At 33.4% G+C, this 27,497-nt stretch overlaps 1 protein-coding gene across 1 annotated transcript in view; it reads right to left on the bottom strand.

Moving 5' to 3' along the window:
- LOC128987856 (soluble guanylate cyclase 88E-like) overlaps nt 1-27,497 on the bottom strand; it is a 283,796-nt gene that overhangs the window by 96,444 nt on the left and 159,855 nt on the right. The window contains exons 7-8 of the mRNA XM_054408910.1: nt 17,545-17,701; nt 7,653-7,779 (exon numbers count right to left, since the gene is read on the bottom strand). Of these exons, the coding sequence (XP_054264885.1) occupies nt 7,653-7,779; nt 17,545-17,701 (284 nt within the window). The remainder of the gene's footprint in view (nt 1-7,652; nt 7,780-17,544; nt 17,702-27,497) is intronic.

Raw genomic sequence — 27,497 nt, 5'->3', positions numbered from 1 at the left:
TTGATTTTGGAAAGTAATCATGACAACAAATCTCTCTAAATAAGTTATTTGGTCACGAAACATTCTCTTCGCTCACGTTTTTCTCTCCGATCACGTGAGTGAGTATTTTAAACCTAGTATTTATCAAAAAACCCAGAGGTTAAATTGTTACAGAGTAACTTTTGATTTTGGAAAGTAATCATGACAACAAATCTCTCTAAATAAGTTATTTGGTCACGAAACATTCTCTTCACTCACGTTTTCCTCTCCGATCACTTGATTGGAGAGAACGTGAGCGGAGAGAAAATTTGAAGGTCTATTACTTTAGACGCGACAGTAACTGCAGCTTCTGCTGGCCTGAGAGTGAGGTTATACTGGCTGCTCGGTACTTTCAAACAATACCATTGTAATTATTGTTATTTGTAAATTTATTGAGTTATGATGCGTGAGTGAAGGGAACAGCAATAAAGGTACGCACTAATTCTTGTATCGTAGGCTAGGTTCCCTGCGAAACTATCCCCCTGAAAATGGGCAACTTAACCTAAGTAGGCCTACTAAGGACACAGGTCTAGTAGCTAGAAGAAAGTTATACATTACCTTTTTAGGTCTAGGTAGGCTTATTAAGGCATATTTGCTTGATTGGATTTATAATAAAATGTCTCCTTAAAAATATCAAATTTAGGCTAATACCTATTTAAATTCAATTAGTTAAAGGAGAACTTAGGTTTGCTGCAACAAGGAGAGTAAAAAAGTGTTTTTTGTTGTAAAATGTTAGTAGTTTAGTAAGAAATGAATGTATTTTCAGATATTCAACCATATACAAAGCACTTTGATCAAAATATGCTCAAAAACAAGCAAACTACCGGTACAACAGTTGAATTATTCTCCATAAGAATAATACTTAGCTATTTAAAATTTACAATTTTTGGAATTTCCTCCATACAGTAACTATTAGATGCATAATAACGCTTCATTATACTAAATTATTATTTGTTTTTTAAGCTCTACAAAATGGTTTGGAAAGAAATTGTAAAATTTTGGGTTTGGTCAAAAATGAGAAAACCCTATTTTTACCTCATAAAACCCCCATAAACCCCCGTTCCTATAGTTAGATGATGCTGGTTTGTGAAAATAAATGTAGGCCTAGCCTAGGTTTACACGTTTATACCAAATATCATCAAAATTGGATCTTTTTTGCTTGTTATTGCTTACCAGTAGGGCCTATAGGTTAGACCTAAGTTATTAAAATTCATCGAACCGAATCATAATTGATAAAGCCTATTATTAATTTGATAAAATATCGCAGGTTTTAGCGGAACTCCACCCATGCCTAGGGACTACTAACTTAAATGAGAAATTCTTAGGTTAACTGACTTTTAGAACACTCGTTACATAAGTTTAAACTATTTATAGATTCAGATGAGCTATGAATGCTTTAAACCTAACTAAGGCCTGCATGTAGTAGGCTTTTTATAGAAACTTGACTGCAGACAGATAAGTTAGGTCTACCTAACTTAATTCACCCTAGGCCTACTTAACCTGGAGTTTCCTAAGTTAAGTTAGGCACAGAAACGGATTGCAAAACACAGACTCCTCTTGGCTGCACTTTAGTAAACATCCTACACTAATTCGAATGAAAAATATTGATAGGCCTAAGTTAAGATATAAATTATTCAATTATATCGATTACTGTATTTCATTCGGTTAGCCTAACGTAGTTAACTTACCAAACTTGATATATCGAAAGGAATAATCGATAACTTATATCGATCGATATTTTCATTCGAATGAGTGTAGGACGTAAACGAAAGTGCAGCCCTCCTCATGTCTTACAGTCATTTAAGTTAATGTCAAGTTAACTGTTTTCCTAGAAGCACGTCGGAAGACGTTGTTAAATCGCCTTTCCGCACTCCGCGCCTAGGAAAACCCGGCTTAAGGACACAGATAAGCTAACTTATACAAGTTAAAGGTTAGAATAAATTGATCTATTAACTTAGGCCTACCCTAGGTCCTTTAACTTAAATTAATTAGACTGTAGAAAAGGCCAAGGTAGGTTAGGCCTATTACCTTTGATTGCAGGCTACCCTACTTCATAGGGAACACTCTGTCAGATACACTTGACAGTGTAACCAAGTTAAGTTAAATAGGCCTAGCTTATAACTTACCGGATAACGTTAAGTTATAGGCCTAATATGAAATTCAAAATAACACTTGAAAGATCATATCTCAATAATGACGATTAACTTTTGAAACTTAACCAGACACAGTTATTTAAGTTCCTTCCTTGCTTAGTTCTAATGGTCTCTAACCAATGGCCATGGCTCCCTCAGTTCCTAACCTAGATCTAGTGTTTGCCATTGACAACAGTCACAAAGATAGGTATAAAGTGAATTAACTCTTACACCCTAACTACAAAGAGTAATATTTGCGGTTTATTCATTAAAATGATTGTATCCAAATGTTAACTATTTTATTTTACAGCCAACATTAACAACAAATACACCCGACAGAAAGCACTAACAATAACAAACAACCGACGATAAGAAAAAGGGAAACTATGTAACTTAACTTAACCTATACGTTTGAAAAAAAAATCTTAAAAAAATCTGATTGGCCCTATAACAATAATATTGAAATTAATTAATATAAAAAGCTCAAGACAATGTTAAAACCACTTATTTTTAGAAACCCATCATGCCACCCAAGTGATAAAGTGCACACATTATTTTAATTAACAAGCATTCCATTCCATTTCAAGGACTGTGGTCTTACTTAATTCAAACCTAGGCCTACTAAACTAACAACCATAAAAACAAGTTCTAACATTTTTATCGATTGTAATACATTTCGGTGGATATTTTTATATCCTATATTTATTTCCTCCGATAAATAATTTTTTTAGAATAATTATAATTTAAAGATTTATTGTGCATAAAACCATTGACTAATATAATATACCTACAGATGTTAAAACTGTTTACTCCATGGATGAAAGAAATAATAGAATTCACTTCGGTCTCTAGAATTCACAACAGAATTGTTGCTCGTAAAATGTAAACAAAAAAAAGAAGAAGAAGGTAGCTCATAATGTTATTCTTATGGGGGAAAATTAAAATGGTTTTTTTAGGATTTTATAATTATTACTGAACAAATAATCTCCAATAACGAACTTAACCGAGATAATATGATAAAGAACCTTTGTGCAAAACATCAACTTGATATACGAAGTTATATTCGAGTTATTGGAGATTGATGAGATGCATTTTACACCAGTATGAGAATTCACTTCGTTCATTCAATTAGTTATTAGTTTACATAATAAGATGGGCCAATGCCGCCCCTATGACCTATATAAAAGACTTTGGTAATGAGCAAATTTCGAACCAATTATATTCGCAATTAAACTAATAAATGCTTGTAAAAACTAAACGAAATGTAAATACGAGTCTATAAAGTCAACGCTCAAGTTTTTGAAGCTGGAACAGTTTATTTTGTCAGTTAAGTGTTAAATCTAACAAGATCCTTTTAAGATGAAGAGTAAGAGTGTTTCACTGAACGATGTCAAGCTTTGTTGCTCGGAAGGATGTCAAGGTGTTACAATAATGTCTCTTCCAACTGAGAGCACGAGAAGAAAATCCTTTTACGTGACATTTAACATATTAGTCGTAAATTACGTAAGTTAATATTCAAACAAAACAAGTACAGTTTATTTTGATTTGCTAAAACTGCATTGTATCACTTGTTATTGCGGTTTACTCGATTGCACAATTAATAATGTTTACACAAATATAGAACCTACCTACCTATACCCCTACCTATATCCCAGGATTACCAAAGTTTATAATTGCAAAGATTACAAAATATAAGTGCCAGATTATCCAAGTTCTTTAAAAATTTTCTTTACAAACAATTATATTGTTATTGTGTGCTCCCGTTGCATTTTGAATGCAAGTGACTCAAACTATTTTAAGGGAAAGCGGACTAAACGCTTCAATATGTCCTGTGGATGCCGGAAATAGAACTCGTTCCTACTACATCTCGGTCCGAGGTATAGGTACGGAGCTAGGGACACCCCACAATTACACTGTATTTACAGAGTGTCCCGTAAGTAGGTACAAAGAATTCAGGAATATGTTTATTTGGTCAAAATAAAGCGAAAATCAAGTACAATATTTTCCTCAAAAATGCCTTTTTATCGAGATATTCGCCCTTTGTGGGTTTTAAATTTACATCTTAAACCATCTATAAGATAGATACATTTATGAAACTTTGTATACACTTGTATTAAATCAAAATGTATATACGAAAAAAACTTATTACTACAAAATAATTTTTTGTTTCAAAATGGCTGCCATTTTTATTATACCAACCTAGATAACTAAAACTATTTTATAAAAAAAAAAATGGCAAGGACACTTTAAGCAGTCCTTGTCAAACGACACCATGTTTAAAAATTTCGAAAAATAAATAGCTGAGACAACGTTGTTTAGTTGTATAGGATAGGCAAAAAAAACCTGAAGTCTGGGTTCGCCTCATTTTGCGCAAAAAATGTGATTTCTTACAAATTTATTTTTTGATCTTTTTGAGCTTAGTGTTGTTTTATAGATAACAACTCTAAATGCCAAATACAAGTTTCCTTGGCATTTTTTTAAATCGGCTATTTATGGTAGATTAAGTAAAAAAACAAATAATAAAAAAAAATTGTTTCCAATTAGAAACCGAAAAAATATTTTGTACTGCTTTTTTTTACCTAAACACATTATGACTTGATAAAATTGTATACCAAGTTTCATAAAGATATCCTAAACAGTTTTTGAAATATAAATTTAAACCCCAACAAAAACAACATTGCGGATGCCTCGCAAACTAGGTTTTTTATGTGCTGATTATTCTTTAAGTTTTATTTTGGCCCAGTACACCTATATCAGAATTATTCGTACGTACTTATGGGACATTCTGCAAAGTTCTTTATTAGTCTTTGTGGGTGGTAAATAAATAAATGTCCAGGGTTTACAATAATTAACGCATAATCCTTTTATTAATCAAATTTTACGAATAGGGTTATAAATTATACAGGGTTAGTAAAAATTGTGGAGACCCCCTGTTATTTTTTTAACGGTCCATACTAGAAAAACTAAACTCGGCACACCTTTATGGCATGTTATGAAGTACTTTTTTGGCATAACTATCACTTGGTGTATATCCCCGAAATGGAGGATTTTGGGGGAAACTCAAAAATTTCAAATACAAAGACCTATCGAGTGACCCCTCATTTTGAAGGTCCTGGTATAAGAAAACAAAAACCGCAAACTAGAGGTCTTTATCTCAATCCAGTAAAAAATGGCAGCCAATTGAAATTCTCAGAAGTTGAATTTAACTTGCAGCTTTCCAAGTCTGGAGACCCCCTGTAAATTTTGTAGCGGCTCACACTAGGAAAACTAAACTCTACACACCTTTTTGGCATGTTATGAAGTACTTTTTAAGCCTAATAGCTACTTGCTTACCAAACCCAAAATGGGGGATTTTGGGGGAAACTCAAAAGTTTTAAATGACAAGCACCATCAAGTGACCCCTCATTTTGAAGGTCCTGGTAAAAGAAAACTAACATATCAAACTAGAGGTTTGTATCTCAATCCAGTAAAAAATGGAAGCTGATTGAAACCTTTAGAAATTGGAAATGACTTGCAATTTTATATTCAATTGGCTGCCATATTTTACTGTGTTAAGATAGAGACCTATAGTTTGCGTTGTTAGTTTTCTTTTATTATGACCTTCAAAATGAGGGGTCACTCGATGGGGCTTATCATTTAACATTTTTGAGTTTCCCCCAAAATCCCCCATTTTGGGTTTGGGACTTTCAATGAGAATTTCAATTGGCTGCCATTTTGTACTGAACTGAGATAGAGACCTCTAGTTTGCGTTGTTGGTTTTCTTTTACCAGGACCTTCAAAATGAGGGGCCACTTGATGGAGCTTATCATTTAAAACTTTTGAGTTTCCCCCAAAATCCCCCATTTTGGGTTTGGTAAGCAAGTAGCTATTAGGCTTAAAAAGTACTTCATAACATGCCAAAAAGGTGTGTAGAGTTTAGTTTTCCTAGTGTGAGCCGCTACAAAATTTACAGGGGGTCTCCAGACTTGGAAAGCTGCAAGTTAAATTCAAGTTAAATTGGCTGCCATTTTTTACTGGATTGAGATAAAGACCTCTAGTTTGCGTTTTTTGTTTTCTTATACCAGGACCTTCAAAATGAGGGGTCACTCGATGGGGCTTAAAATTTGAAATTTTGGAGTTTCCCCCAAAATCCCCCATTTCGGGGATATACACCAAGTGATGGTTATGCCCAAAAAGTACTTCATAACATGCCATAAAGGTGTGCCGAGTTTAGTTTTTCTAGTATGGACCGTTAAAAAAATAACAGGGGGTCTCCACACTTTTTACTAACCCTGTATGATGAAACTATTATCTCAGGGTTCTAGGGGTATCGTGCCGGCTCAAAGTAGACTTATGTGATTTTGATAGGCATATGCCTAATGTCCATCACAAGTTACCGTTCAATTACACACTTTTGGAAAGATGAAAGTTCAAATTTGGAATTTAGTAAAATATTAAAATGGTAATTTAAGTTGGTTTAAGTTCAAAACGGCAAAAGTCAATGAAAACTCTTGGAATGTAAGTATTTTAACAAAGTAGGCCTAAATAAAGTTCATTTGGATCTCACCCAAAATATATTTCTCGATGTAGAGATAATACTAAATAATTAAAGACAAATATTGATGTTTAAATACTGCACACAGTTGCAGCAATACTGTTTAAGTTTTGTAAAATAGTTCAAAAGGTAGAAATAACTTCCAGTTATTACAAAGTTTAGCTTTTAAATAATAAATGACAATGTTTGAGGTGAACATGAAATATGGAAAATTTACATTAGGTGAAATCTTTTGCTCTTTTACTGTATGAAAACGTGTGATAATTTAGAGCTATTAATTGAACTAATAGTAGGCCTAGGTATTTAGATACACAACACATGGTTTATAAACAAATTATATAAAAATTTAAAAGTAAACAAGGATGATAATTGTGGAACATCTCAGTTAAATAATAAAACAGATAAATAAACTTTTATACCAGCGAAGTTTATCAATGAACATTGATAAACTTCTAACTTTCATATTAACTTTTATATTAAACGAGCCTTAGATATATTTAAGCAAATAATTATACCATACAGATAAACTTCGTAAAAAATAAGTGAAAACATAGGAAAGCTCTTAGACTGATGTGCTGTCATCTTTGCCCCCCCCCCCAAGTAAATAGTTAATTAATAAAGAATAACTTGTCTTTAAACTTAACGATCCGATGTTAAAACTAAACATACTGCATCTTTTACCTAGTTAAAATAAACGTTTGTCCTCTCGACATGCGCAGAGATGTAAGAAAAAGATCTTAGGTGTAGGCCTATTGCTAATCTAGAGGTTAGCTGTTTGGACTTTGCACCACTTACCCTAAAAGGGCTTGAGTTCTCTGTACAACACCTTCAGTAAAAATGGTATCAAAACGTGGATCAAAATGGATAACAAAATTACCTTAATAATTGATTAAGGATAAAACTGTGAATCTAAGTATCATTAACTATCTCACCTATGCAAAAAGAAAAGTCGGTTTGTACCTTTTTACCTGCTGAAATCGTGCATAGAGAGATCGTTGATGTAAAGACCCGTGGAGACGAGAGAGTTGAGGTCTGGCATGACGGGTGTGCCGAGGTACATGAGCATCCGCCAGTTGTCCATGTAGATCATCTGGCCTATAAAAAGATGAGATTTTGTGGGATGATAATCAAAAAAGTAATTTGTGGACCTACAAATAACCAACAAATAATAATCTACCCACCCTCACAGTTCTTGAACCACTGTCTTTCATCGGGATAATGGACAGTGGTTAAATCTAGTGGTTAAAAATCTTTCGCAGTTCCTAGTATTTGTTTTTAAACCAATGAATAATTTGGAAAAGGGTTTTCTAGATTAGGTGAAAATCTAAAACTTGGCACGTTTTAGTTATTGTGCCCATTAAAAAAAGTAAAATTTTACAAATACAACCCCCCCCCCCCAAATATTAAACCCTCCCACCAATGTTATTCTTACAGGTGCATGAGTCTAAATCACGTTTACCCATTTCTAGATTAACTGGATATCTGAAATTTGGCACGATTGTAGCTCTTGCGCCATGTCCCCCGTGGCTCATTAACCCCCAACCAAAAATGGTTCAGCGAGCCAAAGGCGAGTGAAGCTCTAACGGATCATGGCTATAATGGAGGCTTCTCAAGGAGAAGGCAAAAAGAAAAAACAGCTCGGCGTATGAGGATACTGGTAAAGGAATCTGAATGGTGGGTTTTAATTGGAAAAATCCTACTCCGCCAATAAGGTTTATTAATCAACAAACTTGTTAGGCAATACCAAGAGAACAGTAACATGACTTAACCGAATACATTACAACATAAAGTTATGTTTAATAGATTACATTCCTTCTCCCTTAACTTTATAACCATAAAAAAAATCGACAATGAAAAAACCAGGACTGTATTTAACTCCCACAGATTGACGGACACTTTAAGTTGCTTTGTAGGCAACAACCGTGCAATCTCCAATTTTTGTAGTGTTTGTGAGTTTGCTCTTCGTCCTCGGTTATAGACTGTAGTTCCAAGTTACTAGAACAACTACCACTAGATTGCCAGTCCTCTTGTTATAAAGGTCCACTGGAATACGTGTGCTTCTTCTTATAAGTTTGAAGCTTCAATACGGCTTTGGGGTTTTGCTGCTATGATATGCAAAAGCATTAAAATGTTATCAGATTTGCCAACAGGGTGCAGCACTATTATTTTTTTGGAATTTATGTAAACAGCTTATTTGAACTAAGCAAAACAAAAACCATGATATGTACACAATGAGAACTGTCAAAGTAGGATTGTTTCCAGTTATGTTTATGTTTTTATTTTCATGAATAATTATTTGTGGTATTTTGCTAATTTTTTATGATTTATTTTTCTCTATTGTTTAGGTGAAGTGGTAGAACATTATGGCTATGGTAGATGAGTAATACTATAGTATACCGTAAATTTAAAGAAGCAAATTTTATAAAACTGTGTCCTCCCCCAAAACGCAGAGCACGAGTATAACTGCAATAATCATTTTAGCCAACCCCGTATGAAGGACGGGTAAGCTACTCTGCTAGTATGTTAAATAGATGGGATGTCTTACCTTAATGTCCAAAAGAATATTTTAAAATACAAAAAAAAACTATGACTAGTTAACAGTAGTCATTGTTTTAAACCAAATAACGATAATCTTACAAAAATATTGATGTTAATGCCTTACTCGACAGAGGTGTTAGGGTCTCCGTATATCTCTGAGAGAGACCGAGAACTATGCCCTATGGAGAATCTCTATCTCATCTTGGTCAAGTCTCTGCCTGTCATCCTCGGAGAACTTGAAGTCCTTGCTATTTGCACTAAAATTAGCGTAGCTTCCAAACGAGTTGTAACTTTCTTAATTCCTTCTTTTATAGCTGTAATTCTAAAACTGGAGCTTTACAGGAATGTCAGTTAAAATAAGTGTTTCCCCTTTTTCTTACCACATTTTCGTTGAGTTTCCGGGGACCTGCCTTTGGATACGGAGCAATATCATCTGGTGTGAGAATGCGGCTCTATTCTTCGAAATTGGAGTACTTGCAGTTTTAATGTTAATAAGGCCCACTGGATGGTCCTGACTATAGTTCATGTACCTTTTTGCTTGGCTGGGCTCCTTTGGTATTGGGACTGAGGTATTCCCTTCAAAAACCTCAGGTTTGGTCTGTTGTTGATGCAGGAAGAAAGTCTTCATCATTGAATACAAATGTATGGATGCCCATTGCCTTAAGCCATGAAATAATATTTCTTGGCTTAATTACAGAGGGGAAACCGTGCCAATAACTTCTTCGATGTTGTAAACGGTCATTGGAATCCCTGGGCGGCTAAGTAACCATTGTTGAGTTGCCCTGTCGCATGCTCCTTTAATATTACAAACATGTTCTAAAGGTTTACTATAACTCCCTGAAAACCCTACGTGAAGCGTAATTACTTTATGATTTCACAAAGCAATTACCCTAGTTGTTTGTATTACCAATCACCAAGTCTTCAGTATATTGATTCACTCTACATCAGTAGTTGAACCAGCAAACAGTGACTTTGTATAATTATTGTGTTGGGGGTAGAGTAGTGGTTTAGATTTATAAATGAGTGTATGAAAAACTGTCTCAACTTCTTGCTAACTGCTTTCACGAGTTCAAGGAGGAAAGTTGCAAAGCAACATAATCGACTTAAGAAGCCTGAGACGATTACGAACAAAAATCGTCAAAAGGAAAAGGAAAACCAAAGATCCATCTGAACCTCCGAAAATACCACAGCTTTAGAGGTTTAAGAGGAAACACTCTCTTTTTATATTTCAAGACACAATACAGAGAAAAAAAAAACAATAAAAAAACAAAATCTACCTATAATATATGTAGAACTACATAAGAATGTGTTATTATCCTTGATATTCGTTATTTTAGTTATTTACTTGGTTATTAATTTGTGTTTGGGAAAAATATAACGTAAAACTGGTGGATGTATAAATAATATGATATTCTCACTTTTTACAAATCTGGCAGGTTCATACTGGTATGTATCCATTTACGGTATTTGATATTAATATAGTTTATTACATCTAAGATATTTATTTGAGAAACGTATAAATTAAGCGCATCTCTACTGCTCTTCCTACTACATATTCCCAAACCACGGTGAATATATCGGCCATTTATTTGTGTTGTACACGTTTTGTGTTGTACACGTGTTATCGACTACAGTATCGCGGAGTGGGGGAGGGGGTGGGGGTTGGTCAAGGGGTGTGAGGAATTGTTTGATCACAAGCAGCAATCTGTTGGCCATTAATCGTCGACCGTCTGCAGCGCCGCTAGCGCGGTGTCTAGGGACGTGAACGTCACCGACAAGTAAGAAATATTGCTAGACGTCAATTACGGAGAACCCCCACTCTTAAAAGCATTGAAAGGCAAGGTTATTTTAGTTTTATATTTTTATATTTTCTCTGGAAGCAACACAAGGTACAGATAATTTATAACAGTAGCATATAAGAAGTGTACTAGTTCTAATATAAATCATACTATAAAATAAGGATCCTATTCACAGCACTGGCTTTTAAGTAATTTAGCACGTTAGATAACTCGTCTACACCAACTGTAACTTAAAACATTTTAGGATGAGACACTCTACAGTGAGCTATGATCGGAAAGGTATTTTTTTCTCTGTTCTATAAAGTATGGCACAGTAGTTCTGTTAACTAAGTTTTCCTTTCAGGTTAGTTTGATTTAAACAGTGGGTTTATATAACTTAAATCAGTATCGTAATTGACGGAAGCACACCAGCTAGAGCTTAATTCAACTTAACTGTAACTTAACGTAAGTATGAATAAATAATTATTGCAAAATGTAGTGAGATGCGTATTGTACTTTTCCTACTGACTAAGGAGCAGCTGTTCCATTCGCCAGATCCATTTTTAAATTCCAATGGTTAACGTCAGCTGTGTTCTGTTTTGAGCCATCAGCTACTTACTTTTCTCGAAATCAAACCAGCGGCCATATTGTTACCAAGAGTCTATTAAAACAATGTAGCAACTCAACTATAATACTTTGAATTCAGTACTATCAACAGCAGTGGCCATAACTGGGTATATGTGCAAGGTGTTATTGCTTCGAAAACTAAATGTACAATGCAGTTGGCTGCTTGCAGTATTTAACTGAGCAAGCTCATTAATACTTTTGTTAAATGTACTGTCCTCATAATAAGTAGTTTTTTATTTAATATGTTATGTTTGACTTAAAATGAATTACAAAAGAAATGCTAAAACAGTATAATTGATCTTTTATTTACACAATCCACATTTAGAATAACATTAATACAATAACAATTCTTAAGTTTATGGCTGAATAAGGGAACATTGACATAGCAGTTTTCTAGGTTTTGTCGCACAAACCGTATCATTGTTGATAGACTTGAGAAGGCGGTCTCGAGCAAAGCCTGGTTCAATTATACGCCTTCAATAGACCGAACCTGTCACACTACAACGCATGTAAGATCTAGGACAAACTCTGACTTAGGCAATTTGAAGAAAACACTTTCTTATTGTGCGACATGCATTATTTTTACGGAATCCAACTGTACATAGTAAGACAGGGAGAAAGCCATTACATATTGTTCATTTGTATTCATTAAAACGGACCATAATACATATTGGAAAATCACGCATAGTATATCTATTTAGTCTATAAACGATATCAACTACAGTTCCCAGACTACCGTTGCATAAACCTAAGAGACGTATAAATGTTTTGGCGTAGTATTAATTGACAACCTTGAGGGAGAGCTGCAGATTTACCTGTAGTTGCAATGAAAGTCGAACTCTTCTGTAAAGAAGGCCTCAGAGTAGAGCGGATCGTTCTTTTCTTATGATGAGGTCTTGCTCAAGTGCTGAGGTTTAGGCACAGAGTCAAGCACCTTCTCGGGCGCGGGTTTTACGAAAGTGTTCGTTGACGCTGACGATTTCCTCTCGTACTTTTAGTTCGATTGTTGGAAGGTTCACAATTTTGAAAACTTTTGAAATTGGCTCGAGTCGGGGTCTTTAGATTGCCACCCGCCGCGGCCTCGAGATGCACCTCTACCTCTGTAGGATCAAGCAACAGCTGGGTATCCATTAAAGTTTTGAGAATAATAGCTCCAGTGTCAAATCTATCTGGTTTTACACAAATCTTTCCATGGTATAAGTTTGAGGTAACGAAAAAGAAATTATGAATAGTCTAACATTTGAATTGATAAGATGAATAGATTGTAATGAAAGTAAAACCCCAGATTAATTACAAACATAATAAAGGGTTTTATTCATCTTAAAACTGAACTATGAACAAGTAATTTCATTATAGTGGAATATAAACAGAGATGAGTATTTACTAATTAACATATGACAATAAACATATTAAACAATTAAATCATGTGAGGTAAGTTTAGTTGTATTTTATCAGATTTTATTCACTACTGTAGTCCTTGTGCTTCCTCATCGGAAGCATATTAAGATCTTATGTTTTCATTTTGTTAAAACTGCAGGTTTGTTATGAACAAGTAATTGCATTATAGTGGAATATAAACAGAGATGAGTATTTACTAATTAACATATTACAATAAACATATTAAACAATTAAATCATGTGAGGTAAGTTTAGTTGTATTTTATCAGATTTTATTCACTACTGTAGTCCTTGTGCTTCCTCATCGGAAGCATATTAATATCTTATGTTTTCATTTTGTTAAAACTGCAGGTTTGTTAGAGGACCGCAACATTTGTTGATTGTTCTAATCTATGGCGTGTTTCTTAGCTTTTATTACATATTACTTAGCACATGATACATGGTACATGGTATTACGCTTTAATTTTAGCAGCGTTGTTTGATACAAATCGAGTATATCCAAATCATACGTTTGTCAATCGCTGAGAGCAAATGAGTTCCAACCATTGAAATCGCATCTCAAATAATGATTTTGACTATGAAAGTCTTTCTGCAATAAGACACTCGGTCTTGCCTGTTCAATTGGAAACTATACCACAACCTGTTTGTATTATACTTAGTGCTGTGTGTATTGTTTGCCAGTGTTTATTAGCAGCCACGCCTGTTGGCGTGTTGGCCCCAAATAGCACTCGAGCTACCATGTATTTGGATTCAATCGTATTTATCATTTGATGTATGATAAACGACGTTCCTGCTGCAGCTACTCCTTGCACGAGTGCAAGCTATTCGCTCGAGTTATTCCCTGGTTAGCGTACCGCCTGTCCAGTATATTTTGTTGACCCTCGATTCTTGAATTAAATTGATTCTTGATTATTGAAGTAAACGATTCTTTCCATGTTACGTGCGTTGATGTACGCCGATGTTTCCCCATGCGAAATGCATTAGTAAATTTTGCTTGTAGTTGCTTGTAGATGACCCCGTAATTTTCTTAATTTACTCTTAATTTACTACTTTCTTAATTTACTAATTAGAGGTGTAACAACTACTAGATGGCGCTGAAGGACGCGCTATTTTCTAAAGATTATAAGCTTACTACAATTAATCTTGTGCTTTGTGGCAAACTCGCATAATGTCGTTGGTTCTCGCATTAGTGGCCCATAGTATAGTGATCCAAAATAGAACTTGGTTAACCTAGTCGGTATCCGTAGCTGTCGTATTCGCCACTTAAACATAGTCATCGGTTGAAATGTAGAGTTTTACAAATTGCCTATTGAAATGATGCAGAAGCTCACCCGTGAGAAGATGCATAACTTCGCACGGTGAAATATCACGTTGAAAGCCACAGTAGGTTTCAACCCACTAGACCTTCGCGATCACGTGACGACCTAAATAACTTTGGTGATTTTTTTTTCACTTAATCATACTTTGTGAAAAGTGTTAAAACATCTTGTGTTTGGGGTTCTTCTTTTTTGCACATTTCACAATATCGTGTTCAGATGCGATAATCTTGCGGCCAATGTACGCTTGCCATAGTTGGGCTGTGATCATTCAATAGTTTATCGTTGCGCTTTACTCTATATTGCCAGACTCCTTGTTTATCTTTTGTCCATGTAGAATCCAACAATTTGGAAACCAAACCGAGATTCTAGAGGGTGTGAGGGTTCTTTTAGGTAGTAAACACTGTGTTAAATGCTTCACTGTACTCTGTTCAATAGTTGTGCGACATCTGATCTCCGAGGACTACATCAGTCGTCCAAAAACTTGAAGGATGTTTTTCTGCTCGTCGTACGTCTATTCCTGGATCATACACTGACACTATAGTATCATAATTAGCTTTATAAGCTACAAATTATTCATCGATCGACGCAGTATCGACGTACGGACATCTGGTGGATTTTCAAGCGCAAAATAGCCTTACACCATAACCATGAGGACTTCTATACTATAGCGTTGGTATTCAAACGCCACAAACAATCACTAATGTTCAAAGTTTCCTTCAAAATATACATGACAATGCAAACACTCTTGGAAAAGTACTTGTCTGCAATAAGTAGGGTTTTGGATTTACATCGCTATATTATTGTATACTAGCAGAGTAGGGTTTGATGTATGTTTGAATCGTGGTTATTGCAATCTTAAATACAAAACAGTATAAATAAGTAAAATCAAGGGAGTGGAAACAATTTTTATGTTAACGTAAAAAAAATACATTTACAATGCAGACTTATAAACAATATTTACAGCTTTGTTATCTTTCGTGAAAATATATGGGTTTTTTATACTGGAAACACGTGAGCAAGCAACGTATAATTGCCCATGGGAGAAACATTGTGTCTCCGAATACAGGCCTGACCCGGTGGAGTCTGTCCTTGTGCTTCATTAATCGTCATAGATAAGGCAATTTTTACGGGGAATGTACGGGCTTTAAATTGAAGGGGATTTTTTTCTGTTAAAGTTGGTATCGTGTGAATGAGTTCTTCTTTTTATTCATTTGCAGGACTAGTTAGCTTCCATTACATTTTCTTTTAAAGAAGTAATTAAAAGCCTGGTACCGTTACACAACCTAGGTGGCCTCTAGGTTCGTAACCAGTATAACTGGGATGCCCACTTGCAATTCAAACTTGTAGGGGTGAACACCAGGCAGTTCCAGGGTGTTAAGAAACTCATCAGGGTAGTGAAGAGCTTTTTTCTTCTATAATTGAACCAATAGACAAATAAGGTTTGATTTTAACATGAATAATGTTCATAATTTTACTGTTGATCTTGTTTACATCATCATTTTGGGGGCTAAGATAGATCTGCAGGATAACCATTCAGAATCGTAATGATTGTTTGGTAAGTCTAGAAACACATTTGATATAAGCTCTTCCCCAGAAGCAACAATGTGACGAATGTTTTCAGGGAAGAAAAACATCTTATGTTGGTCAATTATTCTACCCTCGCCAATCTTGAGCAAATTATTTGAGAATTGGCTGTCGTCACGGTCGTTATGGAGACTTACCCTCATGTTTTGAGCCAAACGGTACTGCTCAATAAGTCTCCATAGCAGAGACTTTTTCAAACAGTTTTTAATTTTATCTGCTGGAGTCCCACGTTGGATAACTACTGGTAGGGTTTGTTAAGTCACCTGGCAAAAAAACAACTAAGCCCCCCATTAAATTTTGACTATTTGTGCTATCTTGAAGTGTTGCATTCAATGCTTCAAAGGCTTGTTTGTGAGACATCGTACATGCATCCCACGCCAGTAATTTACAACGTCAGAGGACTTCAACTCGATCAGAGGTTTATACATATTTACATACTTACTATTAAAACAAACACAAACACAATTAGCATTAGTATTTATAGACACCAAAGCCAAGTAAATATACAGCTTAATTTTTTAATTGTTGTTTTTAAATTGAAATATTTGTGTACCAGCTTACAATTAGTAAATTTAACAAAATTTAAGCAATGTTTTTGTCAAGGAAGTTAAGTTATGAAGAAGTTAGATTAAAATATCAGTAGGCCTACATGTAATGACGATCAAACGCACATGAAGGATTGCTCACAATTAGAATAGAGTTTAAAATCTACTTGAAGTATCAAAAGTTAATTATAGAGGCAGGTAGCAGCAACCTCTGGATTAAAAAAACATAACATCATAACTAAGGGTAGTAATTTAATATTATGGTTTCAAAATATACAATTAATTATCTCTTTGTTAAAGAAAAACTCTTTTTTTTAAGGTTTGTGCCTTGATCTAAACACATGTTAAGTATATTAAAATTGTAAACATAAATATTTTTTAAAATAATTCAAGTAATATAAAATCATAATTTTACCATTTTTTCACAAAAATCCGTCGATAAAATCTTTACATTAGCAAAATTTTAAATAAATAATTAGGGTTAGAAGCTAGTTTGATACAGTTACAGTAGTACAATCTTACTTATTCCCTATCATCAATAATCAATGAACCATAATAATATAAGAATAAATAAACCTGTCACGTGGTTGTACAGAATATCATATGCCTATTTAATTTTTGAACGAGCGGTGTGGAATTGTGAATTATTATGCTTTGACAGTTCTGCTTGTTTACATTTGGGTGGCATAGCAAAATGTAAGCATGTGAGTGTACCGTGGAGACCAATCAATATTTATTTTTAAAATCCTTACTTCAGAACTTTTAAAGCCAAAGGGACAAGGCCCACCGTCATCGAAGTGTGAATTGTTCTATTACAATCCTTGGTATGGTAGCTATATTTTTGTAAAATTTAAGCCCAGTCAGTTCAGTAGTTTTTACATTATTTAGTAACAAAAATACAGACACCATTAGATTTTTATATAATAGTATATATTATTCGCTGTATTATCTTCGAACGACCTCGTTACATATTCTCACGAATTCAACCACGCAACATAAAGCCTAACTTAATTAGTTATTTATTGTTGTCCAATTGCATTTAAGAAGTAGCTTATAAAAGAGAATGAGTTACCTTTAAGCCTGAGACTCTTCTCGTCTGGACTGCCGTCGTCCTCGAGAAGCTCAAGCTCTCTAGAGTCTCCCTTACACACACGGTGTTCGCCAGTACGTTCCCCCAGTACTGGCTCCACTGTCACTAGCTCGAAGATGTTGTTGGTGCGGTTCAGAATCTGAGAACGCCAAGAGTTATATTGTTATCGATGCGCAATCGTTTGTTTTATCAAAGGATGTAGCAAAGTGAATAGGTAGCTGAAATGTTTAAGTCAATTTTCAGTTAAGAGTCTTATTGCTACTTTGGTAAAAAACAATATCGACAGAAGTTCTAGCAAATTTAGCAGTATTCCCTTGTGGATTCACTAACAGGAATCTTCACTATGCGTCATCTAAAACGATTTTTTTGCCCTCATTTGTAGTTTGTGACATTTCAATTTCTAACAATGATATATGTGTTTACCTTCTCAAGTCGCTGGCATTATTATATTGTTTGTCTAATAGTCTTCAAATAATCGTGGTTTCATTATAATATAATAACATGTCTCAAAAAAATTAATTCAAAGATTTCATGTAATGATAGTTTTACAGCAAGTAGAAAAAAATCGTAAAGTTTCTTATGGTATTATAATGCGCTATATGTATATTTTCTTATGTATAAAGCTCTATACAGTATAAAAGCTAGGATGGATCTGGACGTAAATATGTATAGTTGAAAATTCTAGACTGTCTTATTAATCGACAGTGCAAATGTAGAAAAATGAAAGAATTTATAAAGATACGATCCGTGATTAGAATAAATACTTAGAATAATTTTCAGCAAAAAATGTCAAAGTCTCAATTTCCAAGTCTGCTCTAAGCTCAATAATAATGCAATGAAACATACATTATTTTATTCGTTGATTGTTTAACTTTGCGTTATAATTGTGATAACAACATCCAAACTCAGTTTTTAGTTTTTTGAAATTTAAATTCAAAAGGCGATATAAACAAAGACCAATATCCTACCAAATTTTCATTTGAGTGGTGATTGGTGCTTGTAAAGGAAAAACTAATCTACTGGGAATCTCCATTGCTTTGTGGGCCCTCTGTTGCCTAAATGGACCGCTTAAATACAAATTTCCCTTACGGCTGTTACATACAATCTAGAATTTTTAACTTTACATATTTACTCTTTTTTATACATTCCATTTTATTGTGTATCGTACATCGCTACTAAATAATAGTTTGAATAAGCTAGCAGACACGATTTTCTATTCAATTTCGAACTCCTTTTATAATTATGTAGACAACGGGAGAGAACGTAGATAGTATATGGCGATTCTTCACCACCTTACCTACTCAAATGCAAACCCAGTGGCTCTGGAGTTTCCCATGTTAACCTTATGAATATTTATATTTTAAGTGGAATTAATGAATCTTAACAGCTGTTTCAATTAAACATGTTGGTTCTGTTCTATGATGTTCAATAGCATTAAAGTTACAAGGATTACCAACAGGGTGCAGCACTATTATTCTTTTATTTTATGACAACAGCTAATTTGCAACCAAAAGGTGAGTGAGCGTAGCGAACGAACTTCAACCTGGAGGCGAGTTAGCGTGGCGAACGAGCTAACCTGAAGGCAAGTGAGCGCAGCGAACGAGCTCCAACCTAAAGGTGAGTGAGCGTAGCGAACGAACTTCAACCAGGACGTGATTGAGCCATGCGAACGAGCTCACTTATGAAGTAAAACGGGGCAAAGCCCGCGGGTACAGCTAGTTTAATATACATTAATGTTTTCAGTAGAAAGCGAACAGCTGATTTTGGTTCGAGGGCCGTAATAACCTGCTCCACTCAACGTTTGTAAAACGGCTAAAAACATTGTAGTGTGGTTAAAACGTTATTATTGGTAGTTAATGATTTTCATTACTACCTTATGGCTTTAAAACTTATTTGTATAATGAAGATGTGACAAGTAACAGTTAGTAAGATGGAGAACCTTTATGAGAAAAAAAATTATCATTAAAACTGTGCCCGATAACAATTTAAAAAATTACATCTAACTAATATGAAATTTATAACAACAAAGAAGGCAACACAAATCATTACAGGTAATACAACTTTCATTTGCAAATCATTAGGTCGTAAGAGCTGTGATTTGGGTTTCCAATTTCATACACGATCTGTAAGCTTTCAATCAGGACTGGGGATTCACTTTGAGGAAGGCAGTTGTAATGGCTTGTGAATGACACGTTCGTTAAGCTTCAAAGGAACAGAAATGTCAACATCGTATCTGGAATGTTTCCTAGACTTGTATACAGGTTATGAGGTGGCAGGATAAAACAATTCAACTATTTCAATGTAACTTTAAAAAACTATTAAAGCAATTAAAATATGGCTAAGGTACTGTTGAGAGTGTAACGTGCAAAAATTGGAGTACTGAATGGTTAGAGAAATAATAAATATTAGGATCCACAATGCATAAGTGAAGATTATACTTTTTACGATGCAAATTCCGTTAAGTTAAAAAACCTGCTTCCAGTGTTTGTACATTTTGAACCCTCAGGGACATTTGACACTAAGCAGTCTATACTTGGAACTATTTGATAGTAAATTGGGGTTAAGGAAGGTCTTTGGGGAGACCCTTACCAGACCAACTTACATCCTTTAATGATACGACATTTTAAAGGAAAACTTTTTTACTGCATAAATATAATTCTATTTACCTTGTTTTCAGAATGATAATTACTTACCGCGGCAATAAGAAATAACTATTGAGGTTATTTCATACTATTGCTATATTTTATAATGTGTATAGTTTGTTTGAGGATTGTGATACTATGTTTGTAATTAATTTAGGGGAGTGTGATATAAAATATGATGTAAATCTTTTTACTGTAAACTCTCCTCACAACATTCATTTTAGATTAGGCCTATTCTATGATGGTTTAAAGTTAATAACAAAGATATACGAATTACAAAAGGTATTTTATTGGAAAAAATGAACAAACATGCAATGAAATATAAAAGGCCACATATTGCGTTATAATGAAAGGACTGACAATGGAGTGTGCCCTGAAAATAAAATAAAAAAGAAGATAAGTTTGAAATAAAGGTTCAAATTTACAATAGTATATAATTTAGATGTGCTTTATCTCAGGGTAGGGTGTCGTGCTGGCTTGAATGCTAAGAATTAATAAAATAAATAGTGTCCAAATAAATAATGTGTTAAACTTACAACATCCCAACAATGAAAAATCTAATTTTGAGGTTGTCCAAAAGATAAGTCCAATGTGCACTGAATTTAAGAGAGTTTAAAAGAAAAGTTTATTCTTAATTTTGAAAAATTATGTTGGAGTTAGTCCTCTTGAGGTTGACTGTAATATAACTTGAATATAAACTGGTTTTTCTTAAATCTGGACTCCTTCTTTTAACAGTTTCAACTTTCAACTATGGCTTCCCTTATTTTCAATCTCAATGTTCATTGTTGAACACATGGATCACTGTTTCACTGCTTCTTGAATTTTGAATTTTTTCTTAAGGACTAATTTTGAAATTATATTATAAGAAATTTTGATGTATTGCAATTCTCTTACATATTTAATAAATAACAAAGTTGTGGGCTTTGTAACAGAATATATGGGCTATGGAATGAATATTATTAATGATTAATTGAACAGATTAATGAAATTGTATAAATTATGAAAATGAATACCAGGCCAGCCTTTCTGAGGAGTGATTAATAACAAAAGTGTATGAACAAAAAAGTTAACATATTTTAAGAAATTTAATACTAAATAATGGATTAATGAAATGAAATATAACATTACTCGAGTTTTAATTAGATATAATTCAGCAACATATTATTTTTTTACTAAATTAAAAGAAGATTAGATTAAGGATGTATTTACAATTCTGTCACATTATGACGGCCAAGTCTCAAATTTATAAAGTCACAAAAAAATTATATTCATGATTATCTGTTTAGAAGACAATGTAGTAGAGAAAATTACAAATTTTTCAACAAATTCGTTGAACCTGAAAATTGGCAGACTGGTGTTTTTACTCTTGTCGATAAAAAAAAAACTAGATTTATTTGCATAAATCTTTTTTTCTATGATTTATTATTTCCATAAGAAGAATCAATTTAAGAACTACAAGGAAAACTGGGATAAATAACAAGTTAATGAAAAGGAAAAAAACTTATTAAGATTAATAAATATCTTCTCGTGTTAGTAATGGCTTAAATTTGGTAGTATTATGCAGATAAAAAACTAAATCTATAGGAAAATGTATTGATGTAATAAAAATTAACTAACTTATGAAAGCAAGATTAAGAATTCTTAAAATGGAATTAAATCTACTTGGGATATTATCAACTCAGAAACATTGCAGGATACAGTTTATTCCAAGGATAAAATATTAAATTGAAACAAAATAGCTACATATCCTCTTGAAATTAGCAATTTGTTTAGTCCGTATTTAATCAATATTGTGGAGAACCAGTCTGTTAATGCGCCCCTCTGTAGCCATAATTAAAGACCAGTACTTTTGCTATCAACAATATCCTAAATTCATGAGGAAATAGCGAAATTCTATCCTAGAAGACTTTGTACTATTGTGTTAATCTTCGCGTTGACAGTTTACCGTCATCCTTCAAGATGGAACCAACTATAATGAAAGCTTTTCCTGTTAATTATGATGAATCAAAAGTATAATTTAAAATAAAACAAAAAAAAAAACTCCGTGAAAGTGGCCGATAGTACAAAATTGTAATGAAGTAAAAGTAAAAGAAAACCCAGCAAAAGATCCTGAGTGTGTAAAGGTAAATTTGGAACGTTGAGTTAATAGTCAACTTGCAACCCAGTATGGAAAAAATTGTTAAACAACTCAATTTTAACCATTTTAGAAACTATTTCAGGAACAGTGCAAGTGCAAGAATATGCTCTCAGGTTTTAGATTACCATATATTGAAGCTTTTTGAAGAAATTCATAACTCAGATTGGGCAGCTCAGAACAACTACTTGCTTCGTCTGCTTAGGGGGATTCCCAATCAAAGACGACGTCACCAAAAAAGTACATCTTAACTTTTTTATAGATGTATAATTAATGTTAAAGAATAACGAGGTGTTAGCCCGTCCTACGTACGGGAATTCAGTAGTCAGTTAAAACCGTGTAGTGACCAATTCAGATCAGCTAGTTTACACATATAAAGACAAAGTTTCTTGCAGTTTTAATGTGAAAAATAATCTTGTAAACAAATGTTGTGTGACCAAATATGTTTTTATTAAATCATAGGCCTATACACGATATGCATTTTAAATCCGATAATTTTACAATAAAACATCAATCCTGCAATTTCTTTTACGATGTAAAAAGCGTTGAAGTGAGATTTGCAAATATTAGCGTTTTTTATTTGTAAATATTATTTTATACTTATTTTTTATTGTTTTTCCGTTTGATCTATTCTATTATAAAGTTGCTTTATGTTTAATTGCTGTTATAGTTTGCAATGGTGTATTGTGCCGTTCTGAGTTGTTCGAATTATGAGGGGAATAAGGGTACTGGAATAATTAGTTTTCACAGGTTTCCCAGGGAATTGGAACTGAAGTCCCAGTGGTTGACAGCCTGTGGATATGACGAGCAGCACATCCAAGATGATGTCTCTCTGAGAGTGTGTTCAGAACACTTCAATGAAGATGACTTCGAGTTGGATCTTAGGTCAGAACTACTTGGGCCTACACATTATACTACAAGAAGAAAATTAAAGAAAGACTCAGTCCCTCATTTGAATATGACAGAGGCAGGATTTGACGAACTGACTCTGCATGAACTCACAGATTCATTTGACTATCACAATAATGACGACACATACGATAGGTCGAGGATTGTATTGCTTGAACAGGAGAATGCAGTTTTAAAAGCAAGAATAAAATTTCTGGAAGAAAAGTTAAACGAAGCTCAAAATGAATTATGTTTTTTACAAAAGACAACCCAAACCTTACAAGATAGATTCTCACCATGCCAATTAGAATCACTAATGACAGGACGAAGCTCAAACTGGTCATCCAAAGGTATTGCTAATGCAGTAACGTTGCGCTGCATATCTTACAAAGCCCTCGGGTTTGTTCGAGATACTCTGAAGTTTCCACTTCCAAGGCTCTGAAGTTTCCACTTCCAAGCGAGCCCACCATTAAACGACGTCTTGGACAGTTTTCTGTACCTCCCGGTATAATTCATTTAAGCATGGACGTTTTAAAGGCACAAAGGGGGCTCCTCAAGAGTTTTGAGACAAATGTAATGATATGTTTTGATGAAATGAAAGTAAGCAGTGATATATGCTTTGACCCTAAGCATGAAATAGTTAGAGGGCCTCATTCATATGTCCAGGTCATCGTAATTCGCTGCCTGGTTAGAAAATGGGTGCAACCAGTATACTACACTGCCCTGCTAAGCACAGTTGTGGTAACTGACATTTTTGGGGAAAATGAGATATGATTTCCATGTGATTCTACACATACTTAGGATCATATAAATAGCCTTGAATGCCGTATATGTTGTTGTATTTATTTATAAAATGCTTATTTTCTTTGCCGTATCTGCAGTTTAGGAGTGTTTTACTAAGCGCAGTTGTTGTAACTTACATTTACTAGGGTATTTAAGTTGTATCCAACAACAAATACAACGATTTCCCTTAGGAATGATATGTTACCACAAAATGCTTTAGTAATCCATCAGCTACGGCAATTTAGTTTAGCATCATCCCCATTATTGGCCGAGTATTCCTATATAAGTGCCGTGTTGTTGGAATCAAAGCTTTTGTCTCTTTGAATTGAGGCGACCTATTATTATCATATAATGAATTTAATTTCCTTTATATTGACATTCCACTTGGTGATATTGATAATAGTATCATTTTTGACGGCAAAATTTTAACAGAGTATCTTGTAGGCCTTTTATATGATGGGCCTTTCTTTAGAAGAGGTCATTTATTCTGCCAATAATGTTAAAGTTAAGTTTTTACAGGCCAATCTGAAGAAATAAATTATGACTTGAGTGAAGGGGTTTCTAGTTCAGATAATGTAGGCTTGATAAATAAAATTGAGATTTTAACAGGTCAATCTGATGATCTTAATGAAGATGTACCTACTTATGGAAATTAATCATAACAAAAACGTCTCAAAAAAATGGTAACATTTTTTTTACAACCTTGTGCTATAACAAAACCAATGATAGGATTATTCAAGATATGTCTAAGGAAAATGTTGTCTCACCAAAACCTGATGGGAGGAAAGGATGCCCCATAACAAGATTGGCAGATCGTCGATTGCTGATCCCCAATGACCATACAAATTGTTAAAAAAATTTCAAAAGTTGTATTACAATAATTGTTTTACAACCATTTAAATACATTTAGATTTAAACTTCACATTACAACAATTTTAATATAAGATTGAAATTATCTTTAAATTGTTTAACAATCAGTTTTATGCAGTATACAAAGTAAGTTTTAATACAAGTTGTAACTATTTTAAAACAATTTTAAAATTGTTTTATTCTTAGTTTTGTTATAAAGAATTTTAAAACAATTTTCCAAACAATATTTAAATTGTTTACAAAAGTATTTAACAATTGTTTGTGTAGGCCTAGTTCTTAAAAAAACAAGTTTCAATAATTTTAAAATCAATTTTTTACAATATTTAAATTGTTTACAAAACTATAAGACAATAGTTTGTGTAGTTCAAAAAACAAGTTTAAACAATGTTGAAATAAATTTTTAATTTGTTTGATTATTGATGTTTGATTAAATATGAGATGTTTAATCTTAATTAATGGGTTTTATCCCTGTTTTAGCCATTTTTTAAGTCGCATGCATTTAATTTGGATTATATATACTAGCTAAATATGTTTTATCATTCATGTTTATACAACAGCTTATAATGCTTAAATTTTTTTTTGTTTTAAAATGTAATGAAGTAATTGGAAAAGTATTAAAATAAAATAAAATATGTTTATCATTATAGTACAGTTAAAGCATGGTAATTAATTAATTCTTCTTATAACGAATTTTTTTTGGAAAATATAATACAATTGTTTATAATTTTATACCAGTTATTTACGAACCTACATGAATTAACATACATATATGTAGTGTCGTGTGTTTCTATATTATAAATAATTATTTAAATAGGTAAATTCATAATGCATAACTTACCGACTTTTGTGATAAGTTACCGATAACGTTATGATAGTTGCGATACTAGATACAGTGGTGGAACACCTGCTTAACATATAATATATAATAATAAATACAAATATTTTTTTTATATTTCAATTTTCTAACTTATTTGAGAAAAGTTTTAGTAGGTAGTTGAACAATTTAAGGGGGAAGATTAATTAATCATATAACAATAATAACATCACTAATGGTATAATTCATATATATTTAAATACCAGTATCTTCTCCAACCCCCCATAAAAAACAATTCAACAACTTGTTGCCAAAACAGAATCATAGTATCAAAAATATTTCAATCCAGAAATTTTGTTTATTTTGAGAACCTTATATTTTGTTGCATTTGAAACAATAACCATGATTTTGCTGGACCAGTTTGTGGCATCTGCAGAGATACAACATATTGGCTTAGGAAAATTAATTTGCCACTATATGGCCAAGTATATTTGATTGTAATTGATAAGAACAAAAGCATTATCTAATTTCTTAAGTATTTAGAATATTTTCATGTTAAAAATAATTTTGGAAAAGGATTTAGCGTTAAAAAATACATAAGATGTGACCAAAAAACTTGTTTTAAGTCAATTTTTGACTGTAGGGCATAGTTTTAAATATACTACCCTTATTTTCTCAATTTTACCCAGATGTCAGTTACCACAACTGTGCTTAGCAGGGCAGTACAATTTTGGATATTGTTGATAGCAAGGGTACTGGTCTTTAATTACCAATGTCTGTAGCATAATTTTATTTTGGAATAGGAATAAGTCAAGCAACTTTTAAATGGTCTGAAAAGATGCAACTTTTTAATGAGGAGTATTTTAATGTAAACAAATTTTACTAAGCTAATTTCTTTACACATTTTATGACTTTAATCAGAATACCGTCATGGCTGGATAATAGTTTATTTTGAAAGGAATCTATAACTTTGTATTTATTAGTGTTTTAAATGGAAAATCTCTTGAATATCGATACAGGTTAAGCCAGTTACAGAGCTGGTTAATGATGGATATCTCCGAACATCTGTTGGGTACAGAGGGGCGCATTAACAGACTGGTTCTCCACAATATTGATAACTTAAAATACGGACTAAACAAATTACTAATTTCAAGAGGATCTGTAGCTATTTTGTTTCAATTTAATATTTTATCCTTTGAATAAACTATATTCTGCAAAGTTTCTGAGTTGATAATCATTATTTAGAACATCAAACCCATCATTCACAATCATGACCGCTTCGCTTACATGAGTGAATGCAGGGTAATGATGGGCCATTGCTTTCCCAGTGGTCGCGGATAACAGCTCTGCTGCTTTTCTGACGTTTTGCCTCTCAGAACCAACAACGAGGACGTGTTTCATGGTTAGCTTATATGCACACTTCAAATCAATCTTTTCACCACTTTCCTTTTCGATTAATTTAACAAATGACTCTTTTGTCATAAGCTCGCCACTTTTGAGGATGTAACCATCATCGAATAAATGATTTCGGAATATTTTTAGTGCGTGAGGAACATCACAGAATGCCCAAATATTCCTAGTTTCATCCACTGGATTGTTAATCGACGGATCCGTCCATATTATGCTCAACTGAGACATAAGTTTCCTGTTGGTTGATCCCATGTCACAAACAAGCCCCTTACCTTAAATCCACAACTTTTAACTGAACTAAGTTTCAAATAGGAGTTCTTTCGTAACTGCCGTTTAACACTAAAGGCCCAATTTGATGAAGTGTCAAACCACGTCAAACCCAAATTACATGCAT

This window comes from Macrosteles quadrilineatus, unplaced genomic scaffold, assembly GCF_028750875.1.
Source record: "Macrosteles quadrilineatus isolate MER2022 unplaced genomic scaffold, UCM_ALF_1.0 Scaffold_2__2_contigs__length_208266976, whole genome shotgun sequence".
NCBI lineage: Eukaryota > Metazoa > Arthropoda > Insecta > Hemiptera > Cicadellidae > Macrosteles > Macrosteles quadrilineatus.
This window is presented reverse-complemented; position numbering and strand designations above follow the sequence as displayed.